We start from the raw sequence: 27,346 nt of genomic DNA, 5'->3' as shown, positions 1-27,346 counted from the left end.
AAAGCAGGAAAGAGTATTCAATGGAAAAAAGTCTTTTTAGCAAATGGTGCTGGGAGAACTGGACAGCAACATACAGAAGAATGAAACTAGACCACTTTCTTACACCATACACAAAAACGAACTCAAAATGCATGAAAAACCTAGGTCCCTTGTTGGGACCTCATCAAGATAAAAAGCTGCACTGCAGAGGAAACAACAAAACTAAAAGGTAACCAACAGAAAGAGAAAAGATATTTGCAAATGACAAATTAGATAAAGGGTTAGTATCCAAAATCTATATGGAACTTACCAAACTCAACACCCAAAAAACAAGTAACCCAATGAAGAAATGGGCAGAAGACATGAATAGACACTTTTCTGAAGAAGACATCCAGATGACCAATAGACACATGAAAAGATGCTCAGTGTCACTCATCATCAGGGAAATACAAATCAAAACCACACTGAGATACCAGCTCACACTGGTCAGAGTGGCTAAAATGAACAACTCAGGAGACTACAGATGCTGGCGGGAATGTGGAGAAATGGAAACCCTCTTGCACTGTTGGTGGGAATGCAAACTGGTGCAGCCGCTCTGGAAAACAGTGTGGAGGCTCTTCAAAAAATTAAAAATAGAACTACCCTACAACCCAGCAATAGCACTACTAGGAATTTATCCAAAGATACAGGAATGCTGATGCATAGGGACACATGTCCCTATGCATGTGCTTATAGCAGTGCTTTTCAATAATAGCCAAATTATGGAAAGAGCCTAAATGTCCATCAGCTGATGAATGGATAAAGAAGATGTGGTTTATGTATACAATGGGATACTACCTGGCAATGAGAAAGAATGAAATCCTGCCATTTGTAGCAACGTGGATGGAACTGGAGGGTATTATGCTAAGTGAAGTAAGTCAATCAGAGAGAGACAGATATAATATGTTTTCACTCATAGGTGCAACTTGAGAAACTTAACTGAAGACCATGGGGGAAGGGAAGGGGAAAAAATAGTTATAAACAGAGAGGGAGGGAGGCAAACATAAGAGACTCTTAAATACAGAGAACAAACTGAAGGTTGATGCGGGGGTGGGGGTGGGAGAGAGGGGAAAATGGGTGATGGGCATTGAGGAGGGCACTTGTTGGGATGAGCACTGGGTATTGTATATAAGCAATGAATCACGGGAATCTACCCCCAAAACCAAGAGCACACTGTATACTCTGTATGGTAGCCAACTTGACAATAAATTTTCTAAATAATTAAATAAATAAATAAATAAATAAATAGATAAATAGATAAATAGATAAATAAATGTAGATAAGTAGAATCAGAGTTATGAACTCTGCGCTCTATCTTTAACTTACATGTTTTGAAGACTGGGGAATATAGAACATGTTCAGAGATTGAGTTTAGTCCAAATTTACTGTAGTAGGTACTTCTGGTTAAAATAATATCTCAACCTTATTTTCAGCGTAAACTTAAGGAACAAATATGTCTTGTTTGCTTGACATTTTACTTAGAACAAATAATTTATTGATTTCAATTGTAATTGTGGATTTGTATGATATATCACCTTTAAAAAAATTAATAACACGATATATACATCAAATGGAATATTATTCAGCCTTAAAAAGGAAGGGAATTTTGACACTTACTACAATACATTAGATTAAGTGAAATAAGCCAGTCACAAAAGGACAAACACTGTATGATTCCACTTATATGAGCTTCCTAGAGTAGTCAAATTCATAGAGACTCTAAGTAGAAGCGTGGTTGCCAGGGGCTGAGGGAAGGAGTGGATGGGAAGTTAATGTGTAATGGATACAGAATTTCATTTTGGCAAGATGAGAAGGTTCTGGAGATGGATGTTAGGTACAGCAGTGTGAATATATTTAATGTCACTGAATATATTTAATGCCACAGAACTGTGCAATAAAAAGTGGCTACACTGGCAAATTTCATGTTATATTTTTATCACAAAAAGAAAGGAAACAACATTTCAGGTTTTGTCAAGACAACCTACTGAGAATATAATAGAAAAATATGTGTATATTTACTATAATTTAATGCATTATACCATAGGTGATATCTTCAGTGAAACACACTGGGCCTGCTAAATTAACAAATGGAAAGAAAGGGTAAGTACTTAAAGAAGTTCACCACTTGAGAAAATGTCAAGAGAGTTTTTCTTGAGTCTTTGGGCTGGACTAAATTTTGCCTATCCCAGAAAACTAGATAGGTATCTACCTTCACAGACTGTGGGGAGGAACCTTCCATATCTACCCATGTAGATCATCTTAGTGTTTAATAATCTTTATAATCATTATAAAATCTTATATAAATCCCATCTTATGGACAAGCTTCCTTATTCAACCTTTACTGGGAAGAAAATGACTACTTATATTTTAGAAACAAATTTTGTAGTATGTGAAAATATTAATGAACTTGTTTTCTAGGACACATTTAAGAAAGATATCACGTTTTAATGCAGATTCTGGCTATCCTATCCATTCTGACTCAGAAAGTCAGGTAAGATTAAACTGAATAGATAAAATATATACTATCTTTTTTTAAAATGTTTATTTATTTTTGAGGGAGGAAGAGAAAGAGCAAGAGTGGGAGAGGGACAGAGAGAGGGGGAAAGAGAGAATCTCAAGGAGACTCCGTGCTATCAGTGTAGAGCCTGATGTGGGGCTCCATCTCACCAACTATGAGTTCGTGACCTGAGCCAAAATCAAGAGTCAGAGGATTGACTGACTGAGCCACCCAGATGCCCCTACAATACGCAGTATCTTAATTATTCAGGTAAAAGCTAAAAAGTAGGAATAAAAGTGCAGAGGTTAAGTATTAATTGCCTTAAGGACATATGAAGGCTTTTTGCTTTAAAACATGTTTTCTACCAATAATAAATTGCTTCTAAAATTTTTTTTAAAACTATATAATTTGTTGTTGTTTTCTGTGCTAAAATTTTATATATGAATTTCTAAATGAGTTTCTCCTTACAGACTGAAACTGTGCAAGGGCTTGATGGTTGTGCTTCTTTGCTGCGGGACATTTTAAGAAATGAAGATTCAGGTTTTTAAATTTTTTAAATGCCCTTTGCTAACCACCTTTTCTAAATTAATAATTCTCAATACAAATGAAGTTTTGTTTTAATTATTAATAGGTTCAGAAATAGCATATTCAGAAAATAGATATAATCCCAGATCTTTAGAAGGCAAAAGATTTGGATCCAAAAAGAAAGGACATGAAAAACATGTTCCTTCAGGAGTCCGGAAAGAAATTTGTAAGTATTTTCTCTTTTTTGTTTTTGTTTTTGTTTTTGATGTTTATTTATTTATTTTGAGACAGAGAACGTGCACATGAGCGCACACAAGTCGGGGAGGGGCAGAAGGAGAGAATCCCAAGCAGGCTCCACACTTTCAGTGCAGAGCCCAACTCAGGACTTGATCCCACAAACTGAGATTATGACCCAAGCCCAAATCAAGAATCAGATACTTAACTGACTGAGCCACCCAGGTGCCCCTTTTTTTGTTTAAATATAAGCTTTGGGGTACCTGGCTGGCTCAGTCAGTGGAATATGAGACTCTTGATCGTGGGGTTGAGTGTTTGACCCCCATGTTGGATACAGAGGTTACTTAAAGAATAAATAAAATCTTTAATATATATATAATCTTTAATTATGAGGGTTTTGATAAACTATTGGGATTATGCAGTTGGTCTTTCATTTTAATAATATGTGGTTATTAAGGTGTATGTGTGTGCTTATGCTTCTCTTTCTCTATTCAGCTTCTAATTACTGGGTAGTTGCTTTGTTTACTATCACTTTCCCAAGAAGAAAAGTAGAAAAAGTGACTGACTGGGTTTTGTAGAAGAAAAGGTTCAAACTCAGAATGACATTTGGGAGGTATATAGAGTTATCTTTGTTCTCCTTACCACTTCTTTCTATAGATAACCACAAACTGGTTTTGTTTCATGTGCATACTTACAGATACTAATTGATTTAAAATCATTTTATGTGTATATATCCTAAGTAGGTTTAGCAACTCAACTTGTTGAGCTGCACAGTTAGAATACATGGTACCTAAGAAGGTAAAATTCCAAGTTGGGTAGGTAAGTAAGGAAAGACAGCCTTCCACTGCTTGATGGTGAATGTAGCCAAGAATATTTTACATCCTCCCTGTTAACTTTGCTGACTTTATAAAGTGTAATAATTCAGCAAACAGTTTAGAACAAACAAGTTTTGATTATGTTGCCCCCTGGAGGCCTGTAGAACAAGATAGCCCAAAATGGAGATGAAAATATCCACAATGGGAATTCAGATAAACAAGAATGAGACTAGCTATTTCTGTGGTTCAGGCAGGCCAAAAATATCAGCGCAGCAGTGCATGATTAGAATCAGCTTAGGCAAGAGGTAAAGTCTAGAAAGTTATCCACAGCAACAGCCCTGAATATTAAGAGATCTGGATCCAGGCAAACAGGCTGAGAAAATGAGAGTAGAGCATTTATAGGAGTAGAGGTTGATGTTCAGAATGTCATGAGTTGGAGAATAAGGCAGAGAACTGAACAACTTACTAATCCATCTTGGAGGGTGGTCATTTTTAGCTTCATATTATCTTGACTTGCACTGTTCAAGAAGGTATTTAGGTGCATGTGGCCATTGAGCACTTGAAGTATGGCTAGTACAACCAAGGAGCTGAATTGCAAATGTTATTTACTTTAATTAACTTAAATTTGAAAACAGATACTTGACCCAGTTATTAGAAAACTTTTAAGCATGTTTGGAATAACTTGGATATATGAATCTACTTTTTCAACTATCAATTTTATTAAATCTAAATTCAGATCAGATATTTCTGATGAAAATTTTGCATCCAAGTTGAGATGTGCTTTGTGTAAAGTACACACTAGGTTTAAAAGATTTAATACAAAAATATCTAAAAATTTTACATTAATTACATGTTGAAATGTTAATGTTTCAGATATATTGATTTAAATAAAATGTTGAAATTTTACCTATTTTTACTTTTTTAATATAGCTACTGGAAAATTTTTAATTGCATACATGGTTTACATTATATTTCTACTGGGCAACACTGATCTAAACTAGGGACAAGCATAGTATAGCCTGGTTTATTTATAAGTAATGTTTTGTTATTTATTTTGTAAATAAAGGTTTATTGGAGTGCAGCCATGCTAGTTCATTTATGTATTTTCTATGACTACTTTTGTGCTGCAACAATAGAGTTGAGTGTTGTGACAGAGACCATCTGGTCTGCTAAGCCTGAAATATTTATTCTCTAGCCTTTTAAGGAAAAGTGTGCTAACCCCTGGTCCAAATTCTTAAAGCAAGGTCTATTTACTGGGGCCCAATGGACAAATAAAGGAATGGTAGCACCAATTGCTCATTCCTCTAATCTCCTCTTTTTTTTCTCAAGGCAGGCTATTTCTTGTCCAGGGTATTCCTCTTTAGGGAACTCTCATTTGGAATGCATGTGGCTGACAATGGTGCCATGGTAGCAACTTTCTGGATCCCAGCTTAACTGCTTACTAGTCAGAGTTGCAACAGAAAAGAAATGGCAACACTCTAAGATAATTCAAGGAGGGTTTATTTACAGAGCAACTCATTACAAAGGAGTGAGTGGGGTATAGGGAAACCACAAGGGATTATGCTAGCCCAGTGCAAGCAGCAGCAGCAGAGGCCTTAAGAGATGAGGTTAGGGAGAGGTTACTAGGACCCAGACACTGTTATTTAGAGTAGACTGCCATGAGAAGAGCGGTGAGCTTCATTTAAGGAACAAAGCTGACCCAAGTTTCTTCAAAGAGAGGGGTTTGGGAATAAATACTCTGACTTCATGCCTCTTCTTTCTTTGGTACTTGCAAGACTCCCAGTGGGTCAGACCCAATTGAACCCGTTTTGATGTATATCAAGTCTGGGACTTGATTTTTATTCTTACAGGCTAATAAGTTAGCCTTACTGTGTCATGGGTGCTGGCAGGAGACACAAGATTCCTGGGTCAGAGGCAAAGGACTTTATTACTCACACAGTAAATAAAGTAAGCAACATGTATGTTAGCGTATTTCCCCCTCACTCCCAATTCCTGTGGGGGTAATGTGATGGACCCAGATGGATGCTGCTCATCCTGTAGGTTTCTTTCAGCTGAGGAACACTGAGCTTGGGAAATCCATTGTGTTGGTAGTGAGCACTTGTCTCAGGGAAACATTACCTTATCCTTTGAGTTTATTCACTACAAACACAACCCTGAGAAATGGCCCAGATAAAGAGCTTAGGTCAAGGCCTTACTTTATTAGTATACTGAGCAAGACACGTAGGACCACAAGAGGCCCATGAGGACTGTCTCTTAACAGTGTAATCCATATGGATTAGCATCCCAGGAAGAGCAGTGTGGAGACAAGTAGAGGATGGATTTGGAGGAGCAGATGAGAGATACCTGGCTTTCTAGATCCTCAGACTCTAGAATTTTAAGGAATTTATTACAGCATGTTAACTAGTATCTTATGTATTATTTCAGTTTTAAGATACATTATCTTACTATTTTATGTTAACCGTCTCCTGGGGTGTGATCTTATGTATTTTCTGTCTGGAACCTGCCTGATCATTGAGTGTCTGTGGGGTCAAGCTCACCCACCTTATGCAGACTGGGAGTAAGGAGGCAGAAGGGCAGTTCCATAAATGCATGGAGCTTCTTGAGAGTGCTCCTGACATTTAAAGAAAAAATAAGCAACTTTTTCCATTTGATAGCTGTTGAATGCTATGGGCACATGGCTCTGCTTTCAGTAGCATACATCTATTGCTGCCCTCACCTTGGGGAAATAAACTGCTACAGGGAGAGCATTGATTGCCCCCTTCAAGGCTAGGTGTTCTTTTACATATTTCAAATTATAATAGGCATCCAGCAGCTCTTATCTGTAGTGGTTATTTGTTCTATATGAGTGGCAGAAAGTATCTTACCACTGGACAATGCTTGTACATCCAAGCAGTAGTGCTTGTATAGAAGCTAGGATTCAAGGACTAAAGAAGTTTTGTGGACTGAATAATGAGTACATTCCTTTCATGAGTTCTAGTTATCAACTGACACCAATTAGACATATCATCATCCTAATGTGTTAGGTAACATTTTCATGTAGGGTGGTTTGGTGTAATGAACAAGAGCAAGAAAATATATCTTATTTGTGTTTGTGTATTAACAGGCTCATTTTGTTGGTGATGGTTTGGCTGTTTTTTTTTTTTTAATTTTAAAATTAGTAGTAATTTAATTGCAGTCTTTTATTTATTTATTTAAAAAAATTTTAAGTTTATTTTTTTTGGGGGGCGGGGTGGGTCAGGGGAGGGGCAGAGAGAGAGGGAAAGAGAGAGTATCCCAAGCTGGATCCACATTGTCAGCAAGGAGCCCAAAGGGGGCTTAAACTCACAAACCATGATATCATGACTTGAGCTGAAATCAAAAGTTGACCACTTAACCAACAGAGCCACCCAGGTGCCCCTAAATGCAATCTTTTATATGAATTTATGGTTTTTACCTTGTCTTGAATAATTTGCTTTAAGATTTGCCTCTTAAATACAAATCTGTAGCATTATCAGTAGAGTTTTGTATAGACTAAGTTAATAAAGGAATAAATTGAGTTATTTTAATTCTAAGGCTTTGATTTTTTAAGAGATATGTTTGAAGTTTATTAATTTATGTTGGATGATGACATCTTCTAGCAGATGCAGAGGCATAATAGTGTAGCTCAGCTTTATCAGAGATTGTGAAAACTACTCCTTGAAAAGAAGGTGAATGAGAGCCAATGCTTGGGACCCCTAACTGTAAAATCTAGAATTCATCAAACCAGGCAATTCTGTCTTATGGGACCAAAGAAAATTCAAGTGCAGAAGAGAGACCAGGAATCAGGAGGAAAGGAAGACCAGTGTGTAGTATGGCCATGGGCTGCCTGTGATCTCATCCTCCACCATTTTAGGTTTCAAAGCTAAAAATATTTTAGAGATACTTTTCCACTTAATTTATTATAAAATTGTATTTCCAATAAATAATTTTTTTGCAGAAATGTTCATTAACCAGTTTGTTGCTCATCTATTCAGATAATGAAGAATAACTTCTTTTTCGTTTTAATCACCTCAGAGGGCACATGTTTAGAGGTATAGTGTTGATATCGGATGGGAATATTTGTGAATATGAAATATTTACTTGTCTGAGTTAAGACTTTGTAGCAATTTGGTAATAGATCTAACATTAAGTTCTTACTGTGTGCTAAAGTAGGTGATACTTTTATTATTATCATTTTTATGATGAGGAAGAAGAGGCCAAGAGACGTTAAGTAATTTGCCAAAAGTTACTCAGCTAGTAACTGTTAGAACTTGTACTCAAGTCTGGGAAATATGTTCACAGGAATAGATCATCTCAAAAGGAAGCATACCCCAAGTCTAAATAGAAGCATCTACTATCTCATCCATTTTCATAGTCAAATAATAATTTAGTAGTTTTTTTCTTTAGATTTTTTTTCAATCTTCATTGGTTATATTAGTTAATCTGCCTTTAACTTTTTGCTTTTACATGTAAGTTATATGCTTTGGCAATGTTTTTATTTTTAGTAAGCTATATATATTTGGAGAATTCCATACCATTTTTTAAAACTTCACTTTTTAAACAATGAGTAACTTGCATAAATCAGTTGCACAAATTGACAAATTTTTACGTATGTATACACTCATGTAGCTTCCACCCAGATGAAGATATAGAACATTTTTAGCACCCTACCATGCTTCTGCCCCATCATCATCCTCACCACCTACCCTCATCCTTAAGTAACTAGTTTTCTGACTTCTATCTGCACTGGAGAATTTTACCTATTCTGCATTGGAGAATTTTACCTATATTTGAACTTCATATAAATATACTTGTATACTATGTAGTCTGTGTCTGACATCTTTCATACATTATGTCTGTCAGATTCATAGAGGCAGTTGAAAAATGAGTAATTTGTTCTTTTCCATTGCTGCATAGTGTTCCATTGTACGAGTATACCACAGTTTATCCATTTCTACTATTCATGGCTATTTGGATGTTAACATTTTTGGCTACTGCAAATAAAGCTGTTGTGAATATCCTTGTACAGATCTTTTGGTAACCATGAACATTCACACCTGGGAATACATTTGCTGAATCTAGAATATATATTTAGCTACTACCAAAAGCTAGATATTTTCTGAATTTATTTTGCACCCTGATAACCAATGATCTACCAAGAACACTCTCATTTCTATTAATAATCTTATAGAAAAAGTTTGTGAAGGGGATCTCATTAGGGAAATAGATCTTGATACTTTTCTCTCTAGATCTCTAGAGTAGTGCTATGTAGAAAACATTGCTTTTCATGTATTAGTTTATTAATTCCAGGTTTCTCCCTTGTACTACTTTGTAGGTAGACTAATAATGAGACTCTATGGGGGCAAATAATGAAGCACAAGATACAGCCCTGCCTAAAGAAGCTTACAGTTTAGTCAGATAGACAAGAGAATGAAAGATAAGCAATATAGTGTAATGTGCAGGTGACATATAACTCATATAGACACTATGTGCTCTGGGATGGTGAAGAGCGGTCATTGGAGTAGAATGATTGGAAAAGGCTTCATGGAAGAGGGAAGCCTTCCGATGAGCCTTGGTGCGTGGGTAGAATTGAGTTGGAAGAATGGTTCATCACAAGTAATGTTATAGGAAGGTGAGAGAAGCTTTTTGGGTGTCTAAATTGACTTGACTGGAATGAAAATTTGAGTTGGAAAAAGTTGGTGGGAAAAGTTGGTTGTGGTCAGGCTTTGGAAACTTTAAATGCCAGGTTAAGACTTTCTTTGAGGGCCCATTGTCTAGATTAAGTACACTTTTATTCTTGGTCTTGGAGCTCTGATTTTTTAAAAAAAATGATCCAAGCATTCAAATTTTTACAGACTATTCTGTCTCTCCTATTCCGTTTTCCCCTGAGAGCATGAACTGGACAAGGAGCAAGGTGAAAGAGTTTTACTGGATTTTTAAAATAACACCCTTAAAGAGGGGTCTTATAATTGAAGGAGAGATTTCACAAATACCATTTAATATAGACTTTAAAGATGTAGTGTAGATAATTTTTGACTGGAGAGCTTACACAATTCATTAACTACTTTTAAAAGAGAATTTGAGGTGATTTTCTTTAGGGGGTGATAGTGGTAAAGCCCTTCTGTAAAGTATATGGTGAATTGAGCTATTTCTGAGAGTCTTTTTCTTCCCTTGTATTTTATGATAAAAGTTTTTGAAGAATCCTATTTCAAGAATTTTTTTTTCCTTCTTCCACATTAGTATCTTCAGATAATAAGAAATATGTACCTAATGAAACTTCTGCTGGAAGTGAGAGAGACTCATCAGATATACCACAGAATTGGTCATTTCAAGATCATTATAGAATGTATTCACCGATAATATACCAAGCCCTCTGTGAGCATGTGCAGACCCAAATGTCACTGATGAATAACTTGGCTTCAAAGAACAACCCTGATGGAATTCCTGCTATACCCTACCATACCATGTCTGGTTCTGGTTAGTATGAATGATGTTTTAAAATGCATGCATATAAACTCTAATTAAGTTTCCTACTTTTTGTAAAAGCAGTATGAGATGTGATAACTTTTCCCCCTCTTACCTTTTAGAGTCTCAGGCAACTCCACATTCTAGTTACGGCTTATCAACCTCCACCCCAGTCCAGTTACTTCAGCCTCCATCCTGCCCTCCTATGGTTCATTCTGTGGGTACATTTTATACATTCTACAAATAATTATTTGCCTTTAGAAATTGTCACCTTAAGAGAGAAATTTGAATTTACTGATTGTAGTAATGCCTTAGGATGTAAATATTAATTATTCAAATTACTTTTTTCTAGAAATATTTTACCCATTCATTAAGGACAATGTGGGAGGGGGAGGGAAAGAGATCAGTAGAAAAAAGAAATCACCCATACCTACCACTTAAGCACAATTGCTGTTAACATATTGATAGAGCACTTTCTAATCACTTAATTCTCTGATTTTGTTTTCTGGTTTTTATTTAAGTTTACTTTTAAGAATATGGTCATAATTAAATTTTATAAGTTTTATATACTACTTTTTTATTTAGCATTTTACTGTGAACGTGTTTCTGTATTAATATATACCTTTTGTAAATTTTTAATAAGTGAATGAATACTCTAGTTAGTGGATATACTGTGCTCTATGTCTAACCATTGCTCCCCTATGGTTAGACATTTAAGTAATAGCTTTTTACTACCATAACAGTTCTGTAAACATGTTTGTGCAAAAGCTTTTTGTATGTTTGAGCTTATTTTCTTGCAATGCAATTTCCCAAAGTGGAAGTTTGTTTCAGTCCCAAGGTGGACTGATTTTTGATGCCTTTAAACCATATGTGATATTTGTAAACAATTTATTGTAGTCATGGCTTTATAATGTTCCCATAGCGCAGGGGGAACTAATTAATAAACTTGAAAAAACTAGAATATTGTGCTGAGGCGAAGTCTGGCTTCCTCACTGGTAATCTGTAACTCCATTCTGCAGAAGTCATTTTCTAATATTTCTGGTTTGAGTTGATTATAGTTAATGCCTACAAGTCAGTGCTCACATTTTTGAAGGCTTACCTTGTTTTTTTTCTGTCTTTAGGAAGTTCAGACTGATGGTGACAACCAGTTTGCATCACAAGGTAAAACTGCTTCTATGAACTGTACAAACGTTCTACAGAATTCCTTCAGTACTGGTCTTGGAGTTCCACGCAGCCTGCCCAAAAGTGACAGGCCACCTCTTCCACCATTCCAGCAGCTGGGTCTTGTCAGTGGGATTCTGCCACAACACAAAGTTCCTAAGGAACCAGACCTACTAAAATGTTTTCAAACATATATGAATCTATTGCATTCTCGTCAGCACAGTCAGACACACCAAAGCCCCACTCTGTTTCCACCAGCTTTCCTGTCCAGTAATGAAGATAGATGTACCAAAGAACACATTGGAGAAGTCCCAAGTGAAAGAAAGGATTTAAACATACACGTGCAAGATTCAAGAATAAAGGATGTGCAGAAAACAAAAAATGTGAACCAGAGTGCTGAAAAAGTCAGAACTATAAAGTATTTGTTGGGAGAGCTCAAGGCCCTGGTAGCAGAGCAAGGTATATGAGCACTTTTAAAATGAATTTCTGTGGTGGTAATGCTAAATAGCAGTATCCTATTATTTAGTCATCATTTAAATTTAGAAAAATAAACAGAGTTTGTGATATTTTCCATAGGAATATGTCTTGAGCTAATAAGGAAGTGAGTTCTGCCTATTTTATTGTTTAGATTTTGATCCCTCATGTTTCCTATGGGTTGAAATGTACAAGAAAGAATCAAAACAGTCTTTTACTTGCAAGCATGTATTCATTCTACTTGATTCCGAAGGACCTTGGAAAGATTCAATCAAAGAGAATTTATAGCCATAAACTTTTAGGGGTTAGAAGACCCCTAAAGATGATTAACTCCCTAGCATAGACTGGTAATTTTTCCTATTTTAAAAAGATGCAAAGATTTTCTTCCTATAATTTCTTTAATAACCAACTGTTGCAAAGGTTTAACAAATCTGACTCGGAGGAGTAATCCAAACTTTTTAATGCCCTTTTCAATTTACTTGTGGGTTTTTTAATTAAATGAAGACAAATGTCTCAGATGGAATTATGAGATATTTGAGCCAAGTTGTATTCATTTGTTTTCATTGTGTGTATATGCTAAATAATGGCTTTCACTTGGAGTGAGTTACAGTTTTGGCATCTTAGAAAACACAGTAATTGATTGTGGAAGCACTGACTGAATACCTAATATTTTCAGACAAAAAGAAATTCCAAATCTTAAAATGTCTTATAGGAAGAACATAGCACTATTAATTTGAAGGCTCAATATATTAAAATCTCTGTGTTTTCAGACTTTCAATTTATCACTATTCTCTTGACCAAATACTGAATCATGATAACAGTAATAATAAGAGTAATAATGTTAGGTATCATTTATTGGATACTTACATGTGCCTGGCACTGTGCTATTTTATATGCATTATCTCATTTAATCCTCACAGCAATCCTATGAGGTATTGTTGTTATCTCCAGGTAACTATGGAGAAGAAACCTAGGCTCAAGAGTTAAGAAGTTTGACTAAAACTCTATTGCTAGAAAATGGCAGAGCTCAGGTCTCTGTCTCTAATGCTTATGATCAAAACCATTCTACAAAGGATTGGTAGGGAACTTCTCAGTAATCGTTACTATGTGCTCAGATGTTTACTATGTACATATACTTTACATTAGGGGGCTAAAATACCCGTGGGATTGGGGCGCCTGGGTGGCTCAGTGGTTAAGTGTCCGACTTCAGCTCAGGTCATGATCTCACAGTTTGTGAGTTCAAGCCCCGAGTTGGGCCCTGTGCTGACAGCTCAGATCTTGGAACCTGCTGCGGATTCTGGGTCTCCCTCTCGCTGCCCCTCCTCCACTCACGCTCTGTCTCTCTCTGTCTCTCAAGAATAAATAATAAAACATTAAAACACCTGTGGGATTGAGTCACATTTTATAATTTAAAATATACTTTCTACTTCTTTAGGGTATAAGAGAGTTAATACTATAATTATTAAATGTTTTCAGTCGACAGAAAATTTGAATGGAAATAAAGGGGCAAATATAAAAGGACAAAAGATCCAAAATCCACCTACCTGTCTGTTTGCCACCTCTAAAACCATGCACTCTCCACAATTAATAGCAGAAATGGTACTGCTTTTGATGCAACACCAAATAAGGTGTGACTGGTTGTTTTGTTTTAAATCTACTTTATAATATTAAATACTAAAACCTTATCAGAGAAGATCCTCCCTCAATATTTTGCCAAATTGAATCACCTAAAGAGAATTATTTGCTTATTCCAGGATCAAAGGTTGTGTTGTAAATGTTAATACTGTAATCAATTCTAGGAATCCCTTCAGCAATGATAAGGAATCCAGTAGTCCTTTGGGAATATGAATATGAACTGGGAGACATAGTTATCTTCTTACTAGACTCTTTAACTGGAAAAAAAACCAAAACACTAATAATTCTGTGATTGAAGATTAATCTTTAGTTTACTGAATTTCTTTAGAATTCTTTTGAGTAAGCAAATTCAGGCAGAAAAGAGGAAAATAAAATTTATATATCAAATTTATAAGTAATCAAGTTGTTTGTTTATAGCAAGTATGTACTTATCTGGGAAATTTTCTTTTTTAGTAATATACATAAATAATCTTATCCAAAAGCAATTAATGATATTGTTTTTATTATTTCTTTGCCCGTACATAGAGGATTCAGAAATTCAGAGATTGATTACAGAATTGGAGATGTGTATATCTCTGCTTCCAGCAATAAGTGGAAACACAAATATTCAAGTTGAAATAGCACTGGCTATGCAACCACTAAGAAGTGAAAATGCCCAGTTACGCAGGTAAGCATTGTTCTTTGCATATTTTTGTCATTTGCAGAGATGTCCCATGGCCAGAACAAAGGTGCGAAATGAGATATCTAGGACTCTGTGTGAAAAATAGATTTAGTATTTTATTGTGTTTCTACTTTTACCTCTCCATTTCTAAACATTGCCAGCGTTCTCTAACTTCTGTTGCTTCTGCTCACTGGTATGTCTTTCCTCCCACCTCCTTTACCTCCATCGTCACTTGGTCATAGGGTACAGAGGAAAAATGAAGTTCCTCAAGGTATTTGTCAGGCTAGTCTAGGCTCTGCTGCAATATGAAACTTAAGAATCTCAGTGGTATAGCACGGTGAAAGTTTCTTTCTCCCTCATGCTGAGACCAGCATGGGCCGTCATCCTAGGACGCAGGATTTAGATTCCCTCTATTTTCTGAGGCCACTGTCTCCTAAGATAATGTTTTTCAGGGAAAAGAGAACATGGATCTGGCACACCGTCTCTGTACCTCCCAGCCCAGAAGCAACAGTCTCACTTCCACTTCTATTTTGTGGGCTAAAATGGGGCAATGACACATATGGTCGTGCCTAATATAAAGGTCTGGGACATAACATTTTCCCATACTGCCCGTGCACCCCAGAAGGAAAGGAGAACCTGATGGGGGTGAGCACCAGTAGCTCCACCACACTCAGTCACAGAAAAAACTCACTTAAATTCTTAGATATTTTGTCTTTTGGCTATCATAACTTATGTTGGAAACCATTTGCATATTATTAGCAATATCCTAACTTTGCGTGTTTCAGCGATGACCACCAAGGCCGCTACTCCAGGGTTTATACTTTGCAGAGAATTAGAATCCATTTTCAGTGCTTCTGCAGCACTGCAGTGTGAGTGCGTCCTGAGAAGGTATTAAGAGTTGTATGAGCTGTAGACATTGTATTGGGTAGGACCTGCAAGGACCTGCACAAACATTTTTAAGAAATCAGAAAGCAGTAAAATAGGATTCCTAGTTGGGAGAGCAGCTTAAATTTATAGATCTGGAGCCTGCAAAGGCATGACACCTAGTGAGATTTACTTGCTTAGGATTATTTCTCTAATGGTCATTAGTCTCTAAGATACTATGATATAAGACGAGGTTGCTGGTTTTAAATTTTAATAATAACGTCTTCAGTTCTGACCTAAGCGATAGCATTAATTTTTCAAAATAAAAAACAAGTATGAATAATAGTAATGGTAATAGCCAGGAGTACTACTAACATTTATTGAATGTTTCTGATGTGCCAGGTTATGTCCTTTATATATGTCATCTCTTTAAATTCTCAGAATGGCTCTGTTGTGTTATTCTCATTTACACATGAGGAAACCAATGCACAGAGAGGTTATATAATTTATCCAATGTCATGTATATAAGAAGATTCAAACCAGGCAGTTTGCTTTTAGAGGCCAAATTATCTTAATTTGTACACTTCTGCATTGCTTTTGCTAGGAAGTAGAATCTAACTTATACTTCAGTACTTCAATATTTAAGTGTATTTTGTGGAACAAAACTGTACTGTAAGCTGTTTGAAAGAAACATGTTTTTAAAGGTATGACTGTCAAGTAATTTTTTTTTTCTTAAATAAACATACCAGAACTTAGTCTCAGACTATTGTCTGTTTTAACATGTGCTGATGGGAAGTATCAGGAGTTCTTATTTATTTTCCTTCTTTAGAACATTTTAGAATTGTTTTAGGAGCTAATTTACAAGCCACTCAGGAAAATGAGACATACTAGTTTATTGGTCACTGCTTGTGTTTAATTTTTTAAAAAGGTATTAGTTTGATGTTCAACCACTTTCTTCAGACATGGCACCAGATCTTTTTGGTTCTGTGTCCTTAGAGGACAAAGATTATATAGCATACTATTCCCACTGTTTACTTGACCTTCTAAAAATAAAATTATTGAAAAATAAAGAATTTGTCTGTTTGTCTTTTTAGTGGAATGAGGTTTCCAGCAGAGGTATAGGAAGTTTTGTGCCTCTTTGGTAACTTTATTTGGAAAGAGTCATCTGTAATTTCCATTATACATAGGTTTATTAAAAAGTGTTTTTCAGCATTTTCAATCAAAAACATTTTTTTTTTCTGTCCGGACATTTAGAAACTACATGTTTCTATTTAGCCAGAAAAGTGATCTTTCAGGACTTCTCTTGGAGTTTATTGCCATCTTGTGGCTTAAAAAAATAGCCAGGTGCAATGATTCTATGGTATTTGGGCATGGCAATTTGGGCTGCACAATTTTTATTTGGAACTTCTGATAAAATCCTCAACATTTAGCCTTCCTCGTCCCTTCCCATGAAATGTCTATAGTGCCCAATTCATTGTGACCCCCAAAAGCCCTGGCACATTCCCAGATTTCCTGCATGAGGTTTTGCAGGGGTACTACTTCCAGTTAAGAACCATTGAGCTAGAGAGTTCCTTAATATTTATAGGGTAGGTTAGAATTCATGACCACTTCCTGACTTTAGACTCAAGTCTGAGACCACTATGTACTCACAATAGAACAACAACAACAACAAAAATGAAATAGAAGTGAGTGGGAGGAGACATGGGTGGCATTTGGTCTTTGGGCTTAGTCATTTGACAGATGGTACATAATTCTCTCAGATGGAAGCCACTGGAGGAAGAATATATTGTTTATTTGTTTATTCATGTTATTTTTGAGTTCAAAGATAGGGGAAAGCCTGTGAGTTAAGATTTAGATATGCAGAGTTTGTCATTTAGACCATCTGGAGATCTATACGGTAATAAGTAGAGCACAGGAACAAGATCCAGGATAGAAATGCAGACTTGGGAGTTACTCCCTGAACACATTTTTGTTGAGTTATAGATTTGGCACTGTTGTAGGCACTGGAGAAAACGGTGATTAAGAACAAGTGATTTATTTAAAAAAATGAACAAAAAAACCCTAAGTGATTTGTGAAGTGATGTGACCTAGGATGGAGCTAGAGTGTTTGATGCTAAGCAAAATTAGTCAGGGAAAGACAGATACAATATAATTTCACTCACGTAGAATTTGAGAAACATAACAGATAACATAGGGAAGGGAAAGAAAAATAAGATAAAAACACAGAGGGAGGCAAACCATGAGACTCTTAAATACAAAGAACAAACTGAAGGTTGCTGGAGGGTGAGTGATTGGGGAAATGGGCTAAATGCGTGATGGGCTTAAGGGGGCCACTCCTTGGGATGAGCACTGGGTGTTACATTGTAAGTGATGAATCACTGGGTTCAACTCCTGAAACTTATACTACACTGTATGTTAACTAACTTAAATTTAAATAGATTAATTAAAAAAAAAAAAGAACAAGTGATTTGTTATCAGCGTGTAAGTGGTAAATTCATCAGGAAGGTATAGAGTGCGAACGTAGGCAAGGGTGAACTGGTGGGAATAACAGCTTTTTAGGGAAAGAATACAGGAGGAGGAGACTGAGAGAAACCCAAGAAGGAGCAAGTCAGGATATGGCAGGAAAGCTGGGAGAGGGATGTCACAAAAGCCATGGGAAGGAAGACTTTATAGGAAAGATCTTTGCATAGCATTCAGACTAAACAGACTGACAAAAGAGATAAAAGAGGGTCGAGAATAAACATCACCAGATGAATTGCTCAAAGAAAACCCAAGAAAACTTGAAACAGTATTCCATAGTTTTAAGGAAATTAAGGATAATAGAATCCTTCTTAAAGGCAGGAAAAGAGAGAATGTTTAAAGGAGAAAAGACAGGAAAAGGAGAAGAAAAGTGAATTAGATGAGGTCAGGAAAATGAAGCAAAAAATCCCACAAAAATGAAAACAAAATAAACAAATATGAAGTCAGGGATCTTATATTCCATTAGGATATTTTTTATATTCCATTAGAACCTAAGTAATATGAACGCTCATTTTTGTTGTTTTTTTAGGTTTTGCTCTTTTTGCCCCAAATCTTTTGGTTTCAATTACTACTAAATTCATAGTTCAGTGGCTCCAACCAGCCTTCACTTATTCTTCTTCCCAAACCCTTTTTCAAAAAAAGTATTGATATATACATATATATATATAATTGGTATATACCTATATATATAATTGATAATATATATGATTTTGTGGTAAGCAAACATATATATAATTTTGTGGTAAAATATATATGACATAATATTTGTCTTTTTAACCATTTTGTAAGTATACATTTCAGGGTCATTAAATACATTCACAATGCTGTGTTCCCACAACCACTATCTGTTTCCCCCAATTTTTTCATCCCCAACATAAACTTTGTACCCATTAAACAGTAATTGCCTTTCTTCCTTCCCCTTAGCCTCTGGTAATGTCTGTTCTCTTTTCCATGTGAATTTGAGAAGGCTGAATGTTTGTCCCTTTTATTTGCTGCTGTATTTCTAGTGCTGAGAATTGTGCCTAACATTCTGATAAATGTTTGTTAAATGACTGAAGGCATGGTGGATAAGCTTGAAGAAACAAAACAAAATAGAGAATAATTAAAAATTATTGTAAAGAAGATACATATGGAAGAGAAACAAAGAATGCAAAATTTGGCGTAATTAGCGTTTCTGATAAAGAGAACAGAACAAATGGATTAAAGATAAAAGATATGTAAGGGTGCCTGGATGGCTCAGTCGGTTGAGCGTCGGACTTTGGCTCAGGTCACGATCTTGCAATCCGTGAGTTCGGCCCCGCGTCAGGCTCTGTGCTGACAGCTCAGAACCTGGAACCTGTTTTCAAATTCTGGGTCTCCCTCTCTCTTTGCCCCTCCCCCACTCATGCTCTGTCTCTCTCTCTCTCTCTCTCTCTCTCTCTCTGTCAAAAATAAACATTTATAAAATTTTTTTTTAAAGATAAGTACATAATGGGAAATTTAGTAATCTAAAGATCTGTGTCAGTGGATCAGCAGGGCATTCAGGATCCCAGGAAAACTATTATAATGATCCACACCAACACATAAGCTAATAAAGTCACTATATCATAAGGATAAAATAAAATTAACTTTTATAGACACTCAAAATAAAAGCAAATATATAAAAAGAAAAATATCAGGCTGGCCTCAGCCTTTTCACAGGAATATTCATTGCCTGAAGATCTTAGAACATTATTTACAAAGAGCTAAGGGAAAGTAAGGATGCCCCAAGAATCCCATATGTGACCCAGCAGTCCTTTCCATGTAAAGTCAGCAGTCATAATCTCAGGAGTGCAAGAACTTAGAAAATACAGCACTCTTGGACTCCTTTAAAACGAACAAAAAAATTATTGAATGGCAAATTCCAGTCAACCAAGAAATGAATTCAAATAAAGGAGTGGATTAGAGATGAACATTGAATCTATACATAGAACTAAGACAACTATGGGAATTAACGTTACAAAGTAGAATGTGTTAGTAATCTTCACAATATAGATTCCAAAATTAATGTTTTTATATCCTATTTCCTTTATTTAAAGTTATCTAGGAATAATATTTCCTGAGGTAGAGAAATATATGTCTAAAGTTCATTAGTTCTAATTTCACTTGTTACTTTTTCCTTCAGATAAAATCATGTAATCCTAAATTCAATACATAATATTTTAAAATAGTATTTTTTTAATGTTTATTTATTTTTGAGAGAGAAGAGAGACAGAGTGCAAGTAGGAGAGGGACAGAGAGAGAGAGGGAGACACAGAATCTGAAGCAGGCTCCAGGCTCAGAGCTGTCAACACAGAACCCGACACAGGGCTTGAACTCACAAACCGTGAGATCCTGACCTGGACCGAAGTCGGCCACTTAACTGACTGAGCCACCCAGGCACCCTATAAGATAGTATTTGTAATATTATCCTATTATTTAAAAATTCTGTTTGGCTAATTTTTTCCTCTTTCTATAGGCCTAAAAAATGTCTAAATGATATCCAACAAGTAGTGATTATTATTTCTGCTTAGAATTGTGCTAGAGGTTCTAACTAGTAAAATAAGGCAAAAAAAGGAAATAAAAGTCCTTTATTTTATTTTTTTAATGTTTTTGTAATGTTTATTTTTGAGAGAGAGAGAGAGAGAGACAAAGCATGAGTGGGGGAGGGGCAGAGAGAGATGGAAACAGAATTCAAAGTAGACTACCAGGATCTGAGCTGTCCACAACAGAGTCTGATGCGAGGCTCAAACTCATGAGCTGTGATATTCCTGACCTGACTCAAGGATCCTCAAGTCCAACACTTACCCAACTGGGCTACCCAGGCGCCCCTATAAAAGCCTTTTAAAGTACAGGCTGTATTATTCACAGATGACATGATAGTCTTTGTAGAAAATACTACAGAACCTACAAAAAAGCAACTAAAATTAATAAATGAGCCTAGCAAGGTTGTAGGATATGAGATCAATATACTGTAGGCAATTATATTTCTATATACTGGCAATGAACAATTTGAAATGAAATTTAAAAACAGTACTTTTAATAGTATTGCCAAAAAATATGATCAATTTAGGGGTAAGTTTGATTAAAAACGTGTGAGACCTGTATACTGAACATTATAAAACATTGCTGAGAGAAATTAAAGAAGACCTATATAAGTGAGAAATAAACCAGATGCATAGATTAAAAGATTTATTATTGTTAAGATGTTAGTTCTCCCCAAATTGATCTATAGATTCTATGTAATTGTTGTGGTCAAAATCCCAAGAGGTTTTTCTGTAGAAAGGTGATTCGAAAATTTATATGGAAATTCAAAGAATCTGAAATAACCAAACCAAAACAACTTAAGGAAAGGAGAATAAAATTGGTACTATACTATTTCAAGACATAAAGTTATAGTTATCAAGACTGTGGCATTGGTGTAAGGAGAGACATGTATAATTGAAACAGAATGGAGTCCAGAAATAAATTAACACACAAAGATAACCAATTCTTGACAAAGATGCTGGGGAAATTCATTGGGGAAAGAAATAATAACCTTTTCAATAAACAGTGCTGGAACAATTGGAGAGCCATATACAAAACAAAAACAAAAACAAAAAAAAAGGAAAGAAAAAAAACGACTTCAAATTTTACCTTCCACCACGTATAAAAATTAACTTGAAATAAATCACAAGTCTAAATGTATAACTAAAATATATAGAACTTATAGAAAAGATAAAAAAATCTTAGTCATTCTGGGTTGGAAAAGATTTCTTAAATATAACGAAAAATATAAGTAGAAAAAATTTATAAGTTGGACTTCATCAAAATATAAAATTTGCTCTTCAAAAGACATTATTACTAAAAGTAAAGAGGCAAACAACAGAGAATATTTGCAATACGTTTAATGAAGGACTTATAGGACATATGAAGAACTGTTACAACTCAAAAAACTGGCAAAGTATTATAATGGACACTACATCAAAGAAGACAGATGGATATCAAATACGCATATGAAAGTATCTCATCATTAATCATTAGGAAAATGCAAACTAAAACCATGAAGAGATAACACTACATATCCATTAGAATGGCTAAAAATTCAAAAGACTATACCAGATGTGAGTAAGGATGTGGAGGAACTGGCACTTGCATAATTTACTGGTGGGAATATAAAATGGTGCAAATACTTTGGAAAATAGTTTGGTAGTTTCTTAGAAATTAAACATAAACCATATGATCCAGTCATTTCGTTCTTAGGTATGTATTCAGAGAAGTAAAAGCATATGTCCACATAAACGCTTACTTGTGAATGTCCATAAGGAAACAAGCTAAATGTCTGTTAGCAGGTGAATGGATAAACAGATGGTGGTATGTTCACACAATAGAATACCATTCAATAGTGGAAAGGAAAGAACTATTGATATGTGCAACAGCATGGATGAGTCTCAAAATCATTATGCTGAATGAAAGAAGGCGGGATAAGTATGTATCATATGATTCCATTTACAATATAATTGTAGGGGTGCCTGGGTGGCTTAGTTGGTTAAGCATCCAACTCGATGTCAGTTCAGGTCATGATCTCACAGTCATGGGATCAAGCCCCACATGGGGCTCCATGCTGGGCATGGAGCCTGCTTGAGATCCTCTCTCTCCCTGTTTCTCTGTTCCTCCCCTGCTCGTGCTCTTTCTCTCTCAAAAAAAAAAAAACCAAAAAACAAAAAAAACTAATATAATTGTATACTATATAAATATAGAATATAAAATTCTAGAAAATGCAAACTAATTTATAAATTAGTGGTTGTTTGGGAAGGGGATATTATGAAATGGAGCATGTGGAAATTTTGGGGTGTGATGAATATAGTAATTGTGGTGGTGGTTCCACCACATCATATGTTAGTATAATCAAATTATATACTTCACATATGTGCAGTTTAATTTGTTTTATTTTAATAAAGCTATATTTAAAAACAATGAGTACACTGAAAAAAGAAATATTTGCCTAAATGTCAGCAGTTCTTTTCCTTTGTTTAAATCAAGTATATGAAAATATAATAGATAATATTTGCTAAAAACATGTGCAACTATTTTAAAAAGATTATTTTTTGTCATATCATTTTTTATAGAATAATCATGTTTTATTTTTTTAATGTTTGTTTATTTTTGAGAGAGACAGAGTGTGAGCGGGGGAGGGGAGGAGAGAGATGGAGACAGAATCCGAAGCAGGCTCCAGGCTCTGAGCTGTTAGCACAGAGCCCGATGTAGGGCTTGAACTCACGAACTGTGAGATCATGACCTGAGCCGAAGTCGGACACCCAACCGAGTGAGCCACTCCAGGTGCCCCTAGATCAATTATGTTTTAAAAGTCTGGCTTTTACAAAGAAAGACAGATACCATATGGTTTCACTCTTATGTGGATCCTGAGAAACTTAACAGAAACTCATGGGGGAGGGGAAGGACAAAAAAAAAAAAAGGTCAGATTGGGAGAGAGCCAAAGCATAAGAGACTGTTAAAAACTGAGAACAAACTGAGGGTTGATGGGGGGTGGGAGGGAGGGGAGGGTGGGTGATGGGTATTGAGGAGGGCACCTTTTGGGATGAGCACTGGGTGTTGTATGGAAACCATAACAATAAACTTCATATACTGAAAAAAAAAAGTCTGGCTTTGAAAGCTGAGAATGAGAGGGAAGGAGAATAGGCAATTGTACACTTGGGTTGGAGGGAATATCTTCTTAAATATGGGGGCTGTTTTGTTAATCTTCTCAGCTGAGGCACATGAGCCAGTAAAGAGTGAGAAGCTGTAGGTGCAGAAGAGAAAAGGCGTGGAATAGGAGCAGAGTCCTTTAAGGTAGAGGAAGAAATGGGATCGAGGAAGTTGATGAGGTCCCCCTTCTCTAAGACTAGAAGAAAGAGGTGAGGATTAGTGTATATATATGGATACATTTGTACACCCTGGGCAGAAGGATAACAGTTTGTCCCCAAGCCATATTATTTTTAGTGAAAACAGGAAAGTATCCTACTGAGAGTTGGAGGATAGGAATGACAGGCTTACAGTGAGGGATGAGAGTTTAGGTTGGCCATATAGGGGAAGAAGAGAAGAAATTGACCATGGATGTACAAAAAGATTGTCAAGCAAACCTTCTGTCACATACTTGGTGTGTAAGAGGACCTCAGTACCTTCTGTTTTCCTAGAAAATACCGAAAGCAGCATTCTAGTTGGAGTTGCAGATTGCCAGTCTCTGTTGCCTTTTCTAGATTCTCACTCTTTGTTATAAAGGGGAAATTTCAGAAAAGTAGAATTGTATTGAAACAAACATGGGATTGTATTATACTGTTGTTCTTCTGTAGCTTGCTTTTTTTCATTTTATAATGTGTCTGGAAGATATTTCCATGTCAGTACATGTAGATATCTCTTTTTAAAAACAACACCTGTGTATTAGTATTTCTTATTATGGATGTACCATAATTTATGTGGCATTTTAAGTTATTTCTAACCTCTCGCTATTAAATATTGCTATTGTGAACATCTTTGTATATATCTAAAGATTGTAGATGCTTTTGCACATGTACTACCGTTGACCCTTGAGCAATGCAAGAGTTAGGGGTCCTTACACCCTACAAAGTAAAAAATCTGTGTGTAACTTTTGATTCCCCCAAAACTTAACTTCTAATAACCTACTATTGACCAGAAGCCTTATCAATAACATTGAATGTACTGTTGACTAACATAGATTTTGTATGTTATATGTATTATGTACTATATTTTTGCAATAAAGTAAGCTAGAAAAAAGAAAATATTAAGAAAATCATAAGGAAGAAAAAATACATTAACAGTACTGCACTGTGTTTATCAAAAATCTGTGGATAAGTAGACCTGCACAGTTGAAACACATGTTATTCAAGGCTCAATTATATTTCTAGGCTAGATAACTTAGAGTTAGAATTATTTTGTTAAAGATAATAAACATTTCACATTTCACACTAAAGATAATACATTTTCACAGTATCACATTGGATACTGTCAAATTGCCGTTCAATTGGTTATATCAGTAGGCTCTCACCAGTCGAGAGAATTAATTTGCCTCACCAACAAATAATGTTATTTCTTCTCATTTTTGTCAATCCTGTGGCCATAAAATATCTCCTGTTTTAAATTTGCATTTCTTCATATTAGTGACGCTGAGCATTTTTCATATGCTTATAAGCCATTTCTATTTCTTATGTGAATTGCCCGTTTTTATTGCCTTTCTTACCGATTTGCAGGAGCTCTTTAAGTGTTATGGATCTTTTGTCTTTTATATATGTCGCAGGTATTGTCTTCCAGAATGTTAATTCTAGAACAAGTTTTAAATTTTGATACTGTTAAATCTTTTATTCTTTTCCTTGATGGTTGCTGGGTTTCGAATCTTGCTTAGAAATGCCTTCCCCACTTCAAGATTATGTAGATTTCTACCTAAAGCTTGTATAGTTGCTCTTGTTTGTTTGTATATTTTCTGTATACCTCTTTCATCTATCTGGAATTAATACATGCAAGTGATGTGAGGTAGAGCACTATAATTTTAGATTCAGTAAAAAAAATAAATATTTTAATACAGAATATGTTCAGGTAATTAATTTTGGAAAGATAATAGAGACAACTTTTTTTCAGCATTAACTTCCTAGAAGTAAACATTTTTGTAGTTCCTTTTGTATGTTCCTATTTGTGAGGGGACTACACATTGTGAAGTTCACTGTAGGGCAAAGTTGCTGCTTCTTAGCATTCTGTCTTTTAAAATAAGGCCATTACATTTTCCATCTAATAAAGAAATTATTAGAAACATAGATTTGCATTTCCCAATTTTTTCAATGTATGACAGACCAAGCAAATACATGTCTGATAACAGTCAGTCCCTGTAGGTGTTCTAGTTCATAGTTAGATCTTTTAAAGAGTACATTGTTACTACAGTAATGAAAATACAGAGAAGGAAGACAGAAGAAGAAAATAGCAAGAGGAGATAGGAAACGGAAAAAAAAAAAAGACAAAGAAATCATTGAGAGAACAAAAAAAGGAAAAAAGAAGAATAAGAGAAAAGTCAGCCTTTTTCTTGTGAGGGGAGAGTTTAATGTTGTCCCAGGCAATCTTTTCAAAAATATCACATTAAAAAAAAAAAAAAAAGCTCTATGCATAGTAGCAGTGATGTGGTTTTGTTGTTTTGTTTATTTGGTTTTTGTCTTTTGTTCTGGGGATGAGATGGACTTCTGCTATCCTAAGTGGGTACCGTCTTTCATGCTCTTTTTTATTTTTTATTGTTTTAATCTTATTTTTCAACATCAGTGTACTCTTTAATCCCCACCCCTGAGCAAAATAAGTCAGTCAGAGAAAGACAAATACCATATGATCTCACTCATGTGGAATTTAAGAAACAAATGAGCAAAGAGAGAAAAAGAGACAAATCAAAAAACAGACTCTCAATTACAGAGAAGAAACTGATGGTTAGGAGAGGGGAGGTGTTATCCTTTTTAACAGGCTGTTAGATGTACACTGTTAAATGAGTTTGGGAATCATGTTTCTTTATTATTTCATTTAGGCAACTGAGAATTTTAAACCGACAACTTAGAGAACAAGAAAAAACTCAAAAGGCACCTGGTTCTCTGGAATGCAACCTTGAATGTAGGTAAAAGAACTTTAAGAACTGATGACAAATTCTTTGTGGTTCTGGAAATACTGATAAAGAATTGAGCTCTCTTAATTATTTTGTCATAAGAGGACTTTCTTTTAATCTACATTTGAAAAAATAGGAATAATACCCTTATTAAAAATTAAAATAGCACAGAAACAAAAATAAAAGATCTGTGCTATTATGTCCCAATAATACACCCCTATTTCTTTTTTAAAAGGCTGTACTTCCTTTCACATGTCTTCTGTTCATATAGAATTAATGTGTTTCATAAATACTGAGTTCCTACTGTATGCCAGGCACTAATAGAACTATATATGTATTTTATTTTTTCTTTTTTAAAAATGAGATTACACTCAATATGCTCTTCTGTAGCTTGCATTTATTCACTTAACATGTAGGGAGCATTTTTCTTTTTTTTCCTTTCTTGTTCAGGTTTTTATTTAAATTCCAGTTTGTTAGTATACAGTGTATTGTTAGTTTCAGATATAAAATTTAGTGATTCATCACTTACATACAATACCCAGTGCTCATCACAACAAGTGCCCTCCTGAATACCCATCACCAATTTAACCCATTCTCCCACCTGCCTCTCCTCCAGTAACCCTTAGTTTGTTCTCTATTGTTAAGAGTCTGTTTCCTGGTTTGCCTCCCTTTTTTTCCTATGTTCATCTGTTTTGTTTATTAAATTCCACATATGAGTGAAATCATATGGTATTTTCTCTCTCTGACCGATTTACTTTGTTTATCATTGATACTCTCTGGCTCCATCCACGTCATTGCAAATGCAAGATTTTATTCTTTTTTATGGCTGAGTAATATTCCATTGTGTATACATACACACA

General features: G+C 35.3%; 1 protein-coding gene across 4 annotated transcripts in view; it reads left to right on the top strand.

The window, feature by feature from the left end:
- Positions 1-27,346, top strand: part of CCDC14 (coiled-coil domain containing 14) — a 51,465-nt gene that overhangs the window by 7,449 nt on the left and 16,670 nt on the right. Inside the window, exons 2-11 of one of the 4 annotated variants that reach the window (XM_015082291.3) lie at positions 2,063-2,118; positions 2,437-2,509; positions 2,986-3,055; positions 3,147-3,266; positions 10,327-10,563; positions 10,674-10,768; positions 11,673-11,712; positions 11,971-12,171; positions 14,347-14,488; positions 26,412-26,494. In XM_015082291.3, the coding sequence (XP_014937777.1) occupies positions 2,063-2,118; positions 2,437-2,509; positions 2,986-3,055; positions 3,147-3,266; positions 10,327-10,563; positions 10,674-10,768; positions 11,673-11,712; positions 11,971-12,171; positions 14,347-14,488; positions 26,412-26,494 (1,117 nt within the window). Of the gene's footprint in view, positions 1-2,062; positions 2,119-2,436; positions 2,510-2,531; positions 2,786-2,985; positions 3,056-3,146; positions 3,267-10,326; positions 10,564-10,673; positions 10,769-11,672; positions 12,172-14,346; positions 14,489-26,411; positions 26,495-27,346 lie in introns of those variants that run through there. The other 3 variants (XM_053220955.1, XM_015082290.3, XM_053220956.1) reach the window with 3 other exon arrangements.

This window comes from Acinonyx jubatus, chromosome C2 (genome assembly GCF_027475565.1).
Source record: "Acinonyx jubatus isolate Ajub_Pintada_27869175 chromosome C2, VMU_Ajub_asm_v1.0, whole genome shotgun sequence".
Lineage (NCBI taxonomy): Eukaryota > Metazoa > Chordata > Mammalia > Carnivora > Felidae > Acinonyx > Acinonyx jubatus.
Note: the sequence above shows the minus strand (reverse complement) of the source record. Positions and strands in the feature narration are given on the sequence as shown.